This window comes from Opisthocomus hoazin, chromosome 5, assembly GCF_030867145.1.
Source record: "Opisthocomus hoazin isolate bOpiHoa1 chromosome 5, bOpiHoa1.hap1, whole genome shotgun sequence".
Lineage (NCBI taxonomy): Eukaryota > Metazoa > Chordata > Aves > Opisthocomiformes > Opisthocomidae > Opisthocomus > Opisthocomus hoazin.
The window spans coordinates 59311079-59324777 of record NC_134418.1 but is presented as its reverse complement, the minus strand read 5'-3'; the positions used below and the strand labels follow the sequence as shown (position 1 = coordinate 59324777).

The 13699-nt window shown below is 40.7% G+C and overlaps 1 protein-coding gene across 4 annotated transcripts in view; it reads right to left on the bottom strand.

Moving 5' to 3' along the window:
- The window catches only part of PPP3CA (protein phosphatase 3 catalytic subunit alpha), a 199829-nt gene that overhangs the window by 21539 nt on the left and 164591 nt on the right, over nt 1–13699 (bottom strand). For all 4 annotated transcript variants that reach the window (XM_075421450.1, XM_075421452.1, XM_075421451.1 and 1 more), the window contains exons 8-10: nt 12359–12453; nt 2995–3120; nt 258–332 (exon numbers count right to left, since the gene is read on the bottom strand). In XM_075421450.1, coding sequence (XP_075277565.1) covers nt 258–332; nt 2995–3120; nt 12359–12453 — 296 coding nt within the window. The remainder of the gene's footprint in view (nt 1–257; nt 333–2994; nt 3121–12358; nt 12454–13699) is intronic.

Sequence of the window (13699 nt, the reverse complement as noted above, 5' to 3'; positions counted from 1 at the left end):
ATGGAGAGAAATACTTTTTTTTGTTTGTTTGTTTTTAACCAAAAGAGCAAGACCAGGGAAACTGTTAGAACAGGGCAGAAGTTCTGTTCGTTCTTTCCAAAGCATGCAGTAAGCAAATCCACTGGAGTCTAGCACAACATTTGCTTTCAGCAGCAGAGAACTTAAACAAGACCCAGAAAATCATCCCAGGGTAAGCAAATAAACTTTTATAGTAGTTTCAAGGCAAACATTCTCAAACAAGGGCGGGAAGCTCTTACCATCAAACCCATCTTCCTCTGTCCCCAGTTCATCATCTGAGCAGATGTTCAGCACATTTACCAGCATCTCTGTCACTATAATAGAAAGAAAAAGAAAAATATGTTGACATTAAGCTTCCCTCGTCTGTCAGAGAGCAAACTCTAGCTGTAGCAGTGTTAATTAAAATTCAGTACAGAAATGGCACCCACTTTTTAAACAACATGGCCCTTGTTTTACACATGAAGTCATAAAAGCTTGAAGGGTCTTGTGTAGTCAATAAAAAGTACAGGTTTCCATAAAAATTGTTCCAAATATAATGAACACCACAACAAACAGACCTTAAAAAAAATGTGCTCTTTCTGCAATTGTCAATGAACTAGGTAACTTTTGTTTTCTCCCCCTCCACACATTTTCGCCTTTCATTCAACTTGGACAGCAGAACTGACCACTGTCCTCTTGCTGCTACACTGCAGTAGGATCTGAATTCCCTGCTTAGCAAATGGAATGACATTTCAGCGGAAAAAGTTACAGCAAGAAGGATCACAGAATACTTATTTATCCAGGTTTTGGGCACTGTACTTTGAGTTCAACAAAACATCAACCCCTCTAAGATGTCTACGAAGGGGCAGCATCTCTTGAAATCCAGGACAAATAGACTTGAGGATCGTTGTAGGTCCCTTCCAGCTGGAACTATTCTATATTCAATAGAAACATCATTATAAGTGAATTCAGAATACATTCAGCTTGCTTGCTTTAGAACTCGGGCATGGAAGGGTCAGCCTCAGGCTACCCCTAACCTGGTCCCAGCTTTTTCTGGAAAGGCAACAGTGAGACACTAACCAGAGCACACACAGAGTAAGAACAGACAAAAAAAAAAAGCCAGCGAAAATCACAACCAAGGAAATGGAATTTAGAGATCAAAAAAGCCAAAGTTACGAGGTAAAATGTGAAATCATTAGCAGACTGAGAAAAACTCCACTACATCTACATGTAGTAAGCATCATTAAAAGGGTTACCAGACATGTCTAGCTTTGTACTAGCTACACAAGTTGAAAGTTTAAATTTTTTAATCAAGTGGTTATTAAAATCGTCTTGTGTGACAAGTATGATGGCTTAGCACATTAGAAGGGTGGGACACAGGTATATTCTGCCTACATTAGTGAAGAATTTAATATTTTCCTTTGACAGGATTAGTGGAAAGACTTTCCACATTAACAACCACCAGCAAAACTATCAGCTTCCTACCTTGGCTGGCCTTTAAGGAAAAAATCTATAAAAAAAAGGAAATAAATAAAAAACTGTGTAGAACATCAACTCTTACGTGCATGAGTTTTGTTTTGCAGAGAAAGGGAAAACACTGATTTCACTTCTCGGGTCTCTAACAGTTCCAAGCAATTGGCAAGAGTGACCACTGGGAAGACATGAAGGAGTGTGGGGGAAAAAATACAAAACATCCCAAGAATACATGATGAGGAGGAGCATTCACGGCTTCAGAACCTCAGCAAATCTGGCCGTGCATTCTGTAGCCTGACCTGAGGCAGCCACCAATGGGAAACCTCTGGAAAAATGACCTTACAGAGCATCTTACAGAACGTATACAGAGAACGTGCCCATCCTAAAAAGGGCCTGGCTGAGTTTACGGTCGAAGAAAATGAAAGCGTTTTATCTGCTTCACAACAGTCTGCAACACGCATCAGCGTGGATTATGTAATGTCTCCATTAGCGGAAACAGCTGTCTATTCTTTGTTAATCCCTATTTTATTGTCTATCTGCTTTGTTCACAGAGACCTCAGGCATCTCACCAGCGGCCTTCCTAGTACAAAAGAGTAGCTGAAAACAAAGCCAGTCATGACTACAGGTAAAAGCCACAGCTGGCTGTACTTCCAGTTGCCTATTAAGAGAGAACTGTTATTCCAAGCAGCTTTTAAGAGTTTATTATAGTTTTCTGGCAGTAATTGCTGTTGCAGTAATATACTATAATGGATGGATCAAAGCAAGCTTCATCTCAGGCCTTGAATAAAATGACTTGGGGTTTAAGCAGTTTGCATTATGTATTCATTTAATATGTTAGACCAAAGTGTTTTCATGCCTTTTGTGTGCTTGCCATTTGCAGCATGAAGTTGTCTTCAGGCAACATCAAGAGCATTGTGTTTCAATGAAACATCATTTATGTTCTTTAGAGTCTTCTTGCCAGCAACGAGGCACTGTACGCCCTGGGCAGAGGAGCAGGTTTTCCTTCTTCTTGCTGTCTCTCTACTCTCTCCAGAAGCAGTTAACCAGACTGGTTCTTAGTATCCCCAGCTCTGTGTTTCACCAGCTGGTGAAAAAGCAACCCACCATCACCTTATCAGAAAGGTCAGCTGGGTAAGGATGTAGCCATGATGTAGTGAAGTCGTCGTGACGTTTCTTGAGCAGTAAGCGATATCCAAGGGAATGCCCAAGAGCTTACAAAGGAACAACTACTAAGAATTTTACTCAGTGAATGCACATCTGGCCTGCAATGTCATAAAATCTGTTTCTACAGCAGAAATATAATGGCATCATGGCCTGGAAAAAGTAGAAATCATAAAAACATATGAGAAGCGTGATTAATCTTTGGTAACTGCTTGCCCCTCTGAGGCCTGTTTCTTCAAATTTGTCCTTGAAAGCAAGTCATCTGTCTTCAAATCATTCTTGCCATTTTAAATAAATGAGGCCACATGCACACTGACTAAGAAATGATATTGCAGTTTCTACGAATAGAGCCAATTTACATACCTTTCTCACCCACAAACGGCAAGGACCAGGTAAACACATCCATGAAGTTTGGAAGCCAGTACGGATGAGGGGAGCAGTTGAACTGCCTGATATTCATAACGTTGTTCTCATATTTCAATACTGCAGCTAGAAGGGAGAAAGGAAAGCAACAAAGAGAGATGTCAGCCACGTGTGTGTGACCGGCCGCCAGACCAGTAACGCTCGCAGAGTGCACAGCCTGCGGAGCTGCTCACCAGTTTGCAACCACTTGACCCACCGGCAGCACTTGACTGCTAGGTGTAATAGGACACAGCCCCAAAGAAGGTGCAAGCCATCTCCAGTCTGAAAGCGGTGTCGTCAGCCTTCCCTGGCACTAAGGTGCGTTGGTAAGTGAATTAATAACTGAGTAGTCATGAACACAGGCTCTGGGATCTGCCACCAGCGGGGAACAGGCAGACTATCCACAACCACCTATTTCATACAGTTACCTGAGCTCCTCCCAGCCACACTTTGAAAGTAACAAAGAAAAGAATTTATCACTCAGAGTGTGAATGCTGCTCTTCCAATAAATATTGTCAACGTTTCATTCATAGTATTGTACAACAGACGATACTTTCTTCTCCCATTTTTCAAACTCTAGGTACGCGAGATTGTGCTCCTGATAGCATGAATGGGTAATAACATGATTTATCTTGCACCATTTAAAATTTGTAACATTCTTGTCAACACACAGCCACACAAAAAGACTACATGTGCTAATGGGCAGACATATAGATATTTATGCCATTGCCACTTTTTAAAGCACCAAGTCAAATTCAGTGTTAACTTGTGTGCACGGATGTCAGGTTCATATCTGAAACAGGATCTAATTAGCCTTTTTTTGCAACATTAGTAGAACAAAGTAAACCAAAGTATTACAAAGCACATCAGTAAGAAACAGCTATTTCTAGAAGAGACCATAGCTATACCCAGGCCGAGGGCAGTCAAAAGTCAAATGAAAGGAGGAAAGGCCGAATGTGGCTTGGGTAGAGAGGGCAGAGAGCGTAGGTGGGAGAGAAAGGCAAAACGTCAGTTTGGTTCAGGAGGAGCAAAGTAATCATGTTCAAAATGTGGCACATGAAATAAAGTGAATTCTACAATAAGCCTAGATAACTGCCCTCATCAACACTCATTTACCAAAACATGAAGCTTGCCCAACACTATGCTAAGACTACATTCCACACCAAATCTAGACTTTCATGCACTTTTAAAACTTTTTATAGCAATAAGTGCTTATTAGGGTGCTGTAGATTACTCAAAACCTCAGGCCATTCGTTTAGACTGCCTGGAAGAATACAGAATGGGGATGGGTTCAGCAGCTGTTTCTATCACAGGTCTATTTGTTGGCTTTAAAAAATGTATTGAGGGAGAGCTTTCAATAATATGGTCTTTCAATAAAAAGCATCCAGTGCTGGATTTCTATTGTTCACTATGGGCCAACTGCCTCAGCTTGGGAAACAGTAAAACTAAATCTCACCCCTTCCTACTCCTTTTTTTCTTTCTTTTTTTTTTTTCTTTTCTGTCATCTTGCAAAGACACAGGTAATGTAAAATCTTCATAATGCAGTTAAGACTCAACATGGTAACAGTATCTCTAACCTAATTATGGTATATTTTAATTTACAGAATTTGATTCCTGAAATTCAGGAATTTTTAAATTGCACAGGCACAGAATACATGTGCTGTTGGATATGAACAGAGCCGTTTATGAAATAGAAGAGAAAGTATTTCTTTCCTTCAGGAGAAAAAGGTAATTTTGAGATGACCATCTAAAACCAAAGGAACTCATAACTATCCTGAACACAAAGACATAAAAGTTTTTAAAACAATACAGTTCCAGGAGACTGCAGACAAGATCTTTAATCAACATAGGACTAAGACAGTCAACACAAGCTGAAGCTTCCATTCACTGTAAAAGGGTGCACTTTACATTTCTATTACCAGAAAAATAAGAGGGGGAGTGTTCAGTTTTTAAAAGACAGCTCAGTGAACGTTACAAGAAGTTTGCTGGTCATCTCACTACTAGCATTTACTTATAGCTCTGAACATAATCCCTGCTCAGATGCTTACTCTCACGTAGACAGCACTGACTTCACTATGTCCTGCTGGGCATTACCCGATCTTGTCGCAATTCTACTGCTGTAGCTGTAGATGAGCTCTCATCAAATACTTTAAGCTGGAGACAATATACTGCACATATTCTAACTTTATGTAAATCAGCTTCATTCTGCCTTTTAAAGCTATGAATTAAGCCATCCTGATGAGATCTAGTAACCTGGGACCGTCAGAACGTTCCTTCTCAGCTTCAGTCACAGAAAAATGAATCAAAGACGCAACACACATGACAACATCTTCATAAATGATGAAACAGCGCAAATTAGAAGTCTGTCAGAAATATACCACAGCAAAGACATCTAGAGAAGGAGGCATACCCCACTCCGTTTTTCCCCTTTCCTCCAGCCTTCCCACCTGTGGCTACCCAGGGAGGAACGTAGTTCCAGGGGTTGGCTATCACTTAACAGCCAGCACTGGCAATGAAGTTGCATGACTGCAGTACGCCATAGCACCGTACGAAATGCAGTGTATGGCAACATTGGCTGAAGGGGGTGATAAATCATCTCCTTTCATTGACTGAAGTGTGTTTCAAGCAGACAAGAAACTTTTTTGATGCACTGGAATGTTCCTTCCTACAAAAATTTAATGGGCTGCTAAGTCTTCCATTTTGTGGTTGATGACAGACTCCAGAGTGACCCGGGAGTTTCTGAAACCTACTCATCAATACGCACAGAAAACAGCTCGCTAACATTTACACAAACTTGTGCCAGGCAGATACCCTCCACTTAAATAAACCACATTCGACTCTTGCCCGTTCCAGTCTGACAGTTGGCAGCCATTCTCCTTCTCAGGAAAATAAAAAAGGCTTAAAATGGCTATTAGCAAAAATGAGAAAACTAGTGTTGATGCTCTTAATATTTCCATCACTTTTTGGCTGAAATTATGTACGGCAGATTGAAACACATCCTCCTTCTATTACAGTGACACAATTGCATAGTAAAAATAAATAGTTTGTGGTTTTATAGCAAAAATGAGTCAAAACCACACAAAAAGGACCACTTAATGGTTGTGAAGTGTTATTTAGGACTAAAACTTCAACTTCATTATCTTAGTGAGCTGAGGTAGTTTCCTTTGCCACTATTTCTTCAATTTATCCATTAAGTCTATTTCTAAATTCCATGAAAGCTGAATGAATCACTTTTACAAGGAACTTTTAAAACTGGCCTCTAAAAAACCCTTAACCATAAGAAGAACAGTTGGAAAACATCAAATTAAATATAAATGGCTTTAGTGTGTTGTGTTTTTTTTTTTAAAGAAGACAATTTACTTTGAGATTACTGTAAAAACAAATCTTCACACAACCTTATTAATTTATATACCTGAATATCTTACAAAAGCAAGTCTTGATAACAGTATTTTAAAAATTATTCTCCTCTGTAAATGACCTGTACAACTCTTCTACATAAATGACTTCAAAAGCCACTTGAAGAAAAATAACACTCTACAATAGAGCAGCATAACAACAAAGACAGAAGTCTTCTAAAATAACCCTACTTATAAAAGAATAAAATAAGGTAAGCTAGTTAGCAGTATCACTAACACTTTTCCGAATTTTTAATTTAAAATCTTTCACTTACAAGCACAAGGTAAAAAGAAAAAATTATTTGGTAACTAACGAACATGATATTTAACATTAAACAAACTGGCTCTTGTTACGATTGTGCAGTTCCAACTACTGCTTAGTAGTCAGCAGAAGAAACTTCACCCAGATCAAGAAGAAAACGCTTCTCAGATAACAGCAGGAGTCTCCCCGACTTCTTCTGGTCCCTTGCTTTCTTTCAGTCTCGGCTCTTTTCTTCCCTTCTGTTGGCTCAGAAAATGTTTGGGGCTTTCACCTCTGTGCACACTAACTTGATGCCTAAGCAGCTATACGAGACCCCAGCTGCCCTGAAAGAGCAGGAATCTTTTGAAGATTATATGGCTACAGGCCACGTCATCACTGATGGAAGAGACAAAAGAAAGTGGGATGGGTTCAGTTGGTTATGAAACCCGTAACTGAGGAAAATATGCCTCTCTCCAACACTTCCAAGTTCAGTTGCTTATTATTCCAGGCTGCAACTCCTATACTTTTCTTTCCAAACGTATACTCGGACAGACGCTAGCAGACCAAGCCACCAGTCACAGTTTTATCGTGTCTAATCACCAACCAGAGCAAGAATCTTCTTTTATTACTGTTAACAGCCACACACATATTAACCTCATTTTGGCATTCCCTGTTGTAAATAAGTTTTAGAAGCTAATGTTTTGTAAAGTGAAGATGTGCAGATATCCCAGATGACATTATACTTCTTCACAATGCTAGTAAACTGAGATATTGGATGCTGAAATCACATTAGAGCAAAATGAAACACTATTGCAGCAGGCAAGGGGCATTCGTAATGTTTAGCTTTAAGCATTTAACATTGCTATCTAAGGATGGAAATCGGGGTAGTGAAAAATGTGCAGGTAAGAAACTTCCTTCCTTCAGCTAGAAATGGAGACAGCTCTTCTAACTTTCTCAGGGTCAAATATATGCAGGCACCCAGTGCCATCTGAGACCCCTGGGGCATCTCCTTGGTCTCCCTGTGTTAAAGATAAGCCTAGAGCACCCCTGTCTCCTGTGTCATACCTGTCAAGTCGGAGTGGATGTCTCAGATCCTTCTGGCATCTCAAACAGCCCTTTTAAAGCCTATATGTTGGGAGCTGAATTCAGGCCTTCAGCAATATGAACAACATTAAAGAGTGTGACTGATAGTTCAGAATTACCCAAAGAACTCGATATCCTGCTTCAAGATCTGCTGAATCCTTTTTCAGTATAAATTAATTGATAACTTTTCCATCAGAGGAAAAAAAAGTAATGAGCATGATAGAAATACTAGCCCAGAATGGACCCCATGTTTTCAGATAAACAACCTCAAAATAACTTTAGCAAACAAGTTAACTAATTTTCTTGCAATTTTTTCAGAAAACTCACCCATCATTTAGAAAAAAAATGCAGTGAAAGGTCTCAAATTCTTCATACCTAAGAAAGAATTTAAATTCCTGATTTAATGCCAAATTAACTTCAGCATTAACTATGCAGCTGGGAACAGTGCCTTCTCCTCCAGCAGAGTTGCTAAGTAACCACAGCGTTTTCTGCCCGAGACGGGTCAGGGATAAGGGTTAGTAAAATTTCTTAAGGAGTTTAAACATTATCAAAGGAAAAAATGATTTACTATACAAGGTAATGATGTAAATAACCCAGTACAGAAGCAGGGCTAATTCCAGTTGGGAAAGTCTTCCCTTACAGAATTCTGAAGTTCTTTATTTTACACAGGCAATTGCACCTTCCAAAGAAACAGTGCAATAGCACTCCAGATTTTGTCAATAGACTGCAAAAACCACTTCTGGCAAACTTCTCTACATTGGCAATGAGATGGCCTAGATACCCTGACAGCTCCTCTTTTAAAGCTTTTGTTTCCATCACAAGGCCTCATCGCAGCAGCAGAGATAAAGCATTACAGAAAACTGATAGGGCAAACAGAAGGTTACGCCGCTTTTCTGTTGCTAGTATTTCTCAGAGATCATCCTTGCCTTCAAGGTACGTGACTGCCTTCTTCCAATATAAAAATAATTTTCCTGTTAGATCCATCTGGATCAGGTATATTTCTTAACGTCTATCTATGGTATGCCACATGCTGATAATTTACACACACTTCATTGATATATTACTTCTCTGGTATGTTAACAATCATACTGATATACAGTTGGTTTTGATTATTCTAGTATCCCAAACTCCCCTGCATACTTTCTTTGTTTCTTTCCTTCATTATCTGCTTTTCCTTTCAGCAGCACCATGTTTACATTGCAGCATGTTAGAAGAGACATCACATCATATTTTTTGATAGCTTCAGATTCTCTAGTGGTTATCTCACTACTATGAAACCTAATCTTTTAAAAATGTTCAAAAGATAATAGTCTGTCTTTAGACAGCTAGTTAAAATTGTTCACTCAGCCAAAAAGCATGCATTTACTGAAGTGACAGCCAGACACTAAAATATGAAGTATTGCCAATGATTTACAAATAAATTGCCTGCCTCTGTAAAACTTCTGTAAAATCTTTCACTTGCTTTTTTTTTTTTTTTTTGTTGTGGCATGAGCAGCATTACAGAAAGTCCTAATTGAGGCGTTAAGAAAAATTAAATGCAAAAATAAAAGTTTAGACACGGTACAAGGCCAGCAGATCATACAATGCAGTACTCAATGGCACCCTCTTACTCTGTTGCTATGGAGAATATCTCCTGGTGATGGGCTCTCTCGAATCCAGGGGTAAGCCTGTACTTGCACAACTTTCTCAGTTTCTTGATCAGTATAGCCTTCCTCCGAGGTCATGAACTCACAGGTAACTATCGCAATCCAATTGACATTTATCTTCTTGCATGAGGAGTTTTGATTGTCTCCAGAAGGAGTAATCTTAGAAAAATCATCAATGCACCAGTATCTCTTGTAACAAGCTTTAATAATAAAGTATCTTTTTCTTTATGCCTTTTAATAATATAAATGAGAGCACAAATGCTTGAGAAAGCTATGAAGAACGGCACAGAAGCTCAGAAGTTGCCAAAGAACATACATATAAATTCCTCCCCTTTTCCAATACTCTCCACTGTAATGAATATAGAAGGTATTAATAAAAATAATGAAGAAGGATCGTCTTGGAAAGAGGAGGGACACTAGGCTCCCCATACCTAGGCAGTTTCTGAGTCTCTGAATCACACCCCGAAAGCATATCTCTGTCTCCATTAACTACACAGGGAACCCATGAAAGGAGCCTCCTAACTGAAAAATCTGGCTTGGGCACCCAAAGTTGTGCATGTGTGTGGGCTGGGGTTGCGACAGGACCAGCAGCCACATGACAGACTAATAACTCATGCTGCCTTCGAGAGGCAATGGCCAGTAACCAACAGGATACAGAAAATTCCCTTCAGTGCCAGAAGCCAGCGGAGCAAAGCCAGAAGAGATTCCCATGGCGGGTGGGTACTGTGAGACAGCCCATGCAGAGGGTCTGCAGCAGCATTATTAACTGCAGATACGCTGAACACGGTCTTGTTTGTGTACCTTATCTTCAGTTACTCCTGCCAAACCTCCTTTTCCTCTGGGAACGTTGCCTCCCTACTGTGCTGTAAGTACCTGTCTGATCCCAGTGGCTGCTTTCAAGCAGGGACTGAATAAGGGCCTTGGATAAAGTCGGCAACCAAACCCGCTCCTTCTGAAGTGCTTTGAAGAAGTACCAGAAAGTACATCTGCCTTAATGGGTACGAGAATTATCAACCTGGGACAGAAAGTGAGCTTTAATAGCCCCTTTGCAGCTTTTAAAAAAGATGTATTTATTTTAAACAACAGTGCATTTAAAAATGACCCATTTGCGCCGGTGGGAGATAAAGCCTCTCGGGAATTTATTTAGGATGACTTTATTAGCTAAGTGACAATGAGAGACTTACTAAGAACACATACTAGAAAGGAAGGCACTTACTAGTAGGAGAGTAACTCTGTTACCACGCACTGACAGCAACCAAAACCCCAAACGATCTGTAAAAATCAATCAGGTTCTGCACCAGTGCATGATGAGTCAGCTAGAGCAACTGTCTTGTAATAGAGTGTTCCCTCGCCTCCTGAAATCAGTCACTCCGCAGGTCTGTGTTCTTAGTTAATTCATCTGCTGCAAATCAAGAAAGCCAGCAAGCAGCCATGTTTTGGACTGACAGAGGATGATGGTGTTTTTTTGTTCTTGAACAGGGAAGCAAGCACCCAAACGCTATCCAGATGAAGATGCATGAGCAATGCAGCATGAAAAACTAGGCATGTTGTACTTTAAATGCCAGGAGCCAGTGCAGTCACATGAAATAATGTGTCAAAACTTCTAATGAGAGGAAAGCAGGCAGTTAAACCCAACAGAAATTCATTACAAAGCTGCTAAAGGTCAGCCTCTAGATTTACAAGTCATACATTAAAGAGTGGCACACCAGTGCCCATCTCGCACCACTGCTGATATGCCTGAGTTCCCAGCAGGTATCACCAGCAGTGCACCCGAACTTCAGCTGTGAGCGCAGGTAACCAGTGCCTCTCCGCAGCTGGCCTACAGCTTTTCACCAGAGAAGGCTTTCCACCTGTTTTAAGACCTGCCTGCCACAGCAGAGCATCCTGGAGCAAGGGAAATGTCCCTCTCTTCCGAATCGGAGATGAAGATAACTCAGAGGCACTTCTCTTCACCACCGAGACTTTGTGATTCCAAATTCAGGATTTTGAATATTATGAAGCGTTCTTTTGCAACTTTAGGAAAAAAAAATGCTTACTTCCTTTGCAAGCAAGCATCCCAATTAAAAATGTCTCTTCTCAGGAAAGATTGATATCTTTGCAAAGGAGCTACTTGCAAGAATATCACTGAGAAAAAAAACATTTTGTTTTGCTCACAGAGGAACACAAATAACTGTAGCTTTACTGGGAATAGGAGAAAGTAAACATTATGCTCATTTCAAGATATAGGAGGACAGGTTTATTAGAATGCTTTACTTTTAGAAACATAATTACTTTTTTTTTTAGTTCATTAGAGGAGATTTCAGGGGATGCAATAAACCAATAGAGAAGCTGCAAACACTTGTATTCAGTGGAGTCTTTACAGAGTTACCAGTGACTGCTTATATGTGCAGTAAACTTTTTTTTTTGTTGATAATGATATTTCATTTCCTACATAATGATTTTTAAGTGATTAAAAAAACCCAAAACGTGAATGAACTCAGACAATATCTGTCCCATGCTTTATCCACTGATGAGCTGTCAAAATTTGTTAGCTGGCTAGAGGGTTGGCATATACAAACTTCATTAATTTTATTGGAAAGTAGCAAAGGGACAAATAATTAATTATAAGGAACACTGGGCTCTCAATTTCTCACCCACAGCATTTCTTAATATATTTCTCTTAGTTAATAGAGTTGTTCCAGTTTTACTTCCTGTGTAACATTTACTTATTAACTTGCAGTCAAAATACAGAAATATCCTAGGGCATATTAGAATCTACAATTATGTTGAGGCATACATCTGCCTGTAGTACATTTAATTAGATTTGTATTATGTAATAAATGGAATGGCATGAACTAATAAATAGAGGAAGAAAATAGGCATAAACTGATAAACAAAGGAGTGAAAAAGAAAACCAGTGTAATACATTTGAGTAAAGAGAAGCAGAGTTTACCATCTATTAACAGGAATTAAATTCTTACCTTTGTTATTGTATACATCTAGATAGTTTGGTGCTGAAAAAATTGTGATTAGTGAAGGGAAGCCTGTTGTTTGGCTTTTCCTGTACATACGATACCTAAAAGGAAAGAGAAGATACTAATCATTGCCCAATGCTGTATGCATATTTGTCACTCACCAAATACAGTGCGAAAACCAGAATCACACAGAATCACAGAATGGTAGGGGGTTGACCCTCTGTGGGTCATCTAGTCCAACCCTCCTGCTGAAGAAGGGTCACCTACAGCAGGCTGCACAGGACCTTGTCCAGGCGGGTCTTGAATATCTCCAGAGAAGGAGACTCCACAACCTCCCTGGGCAGCCTGTTCCAGTGCTCCGTCACCCTCAGAGTGAAGAAGTTCTTCCTCATGTTCAGACGGAACTTCCTGTGCTTCAGTTTGTGCCCGCTGCCCCTTGTCCTGTCGCTGGGCACCACTGGAAAGAGCTTGGCCCCATCCTCCTGACACCCACCCTGCAGATATTTGTAAGCATTTCTAAGGTCCCCTCGCAGCCTTCTCTTCTTCAGGCTGAACAAGCCCAGCTCCCTCAGCCTCTCCTCGTAGGAGAGATGCTCCAGTCCTCTCACCATCCTTGTAGCCCTCTGCTGGACTCTCTCCAGTAGCTCTTCATCTTTCTTGAACTGGGGAGCCCAGAACTGGACAGAGTACTCCAGATGGCGCCTCACTAGGGCAGTGTAGAGGGGAAGGAGAACCTCCCTCGACCTGCTGGCCACACTCTTCCTAGTGCATGCCAGGATCCCATTGGCCTTCTTGGCAGCCAGGGCACACTGCTGGTTCATGGTCAACCTGTCATGCACCAGGACACCCAGGTCCCTCTCCGCAGAGCTGCTCTCCAGCAGGTCCACCCCAAGCCTGTACTGATGCATGGAGTTGTTCCTCCCCATGTGCAGGACCCTGCATTTGCCTTTGTTGAACCTCATCAGGTTCCTCTCTGCCCAACTTTCCAGCCTGTCCAGGTCACGCTGAATGGCAGCACAGCCTTCTGGTGTATCTACCACACCTCCCAGTTTGGTGTCATCAGCAAACTTGCTGAGGGTACATTCTAACTCTTCATCCAGGTCGCTGATGAAGAAGTTAAACAAGGCTGGGCCTACTACATTACTGCAGCGGCTGTTAACAAACACCAAGACAGCAAAACATGCACGTGTGCTTTTTAAAGCCATGAAAGAAAAAATTTCCCACAGACTTATTCATTATATCCACTTGGGGTGGCCAGGGATCCACACCATGCCCGAAAGCTGGGTCTCCGTCTGAAACTTAGTGTGCTAGAGATGGTGTTTGTCACAAGTTTGCTCGGTGCCCATC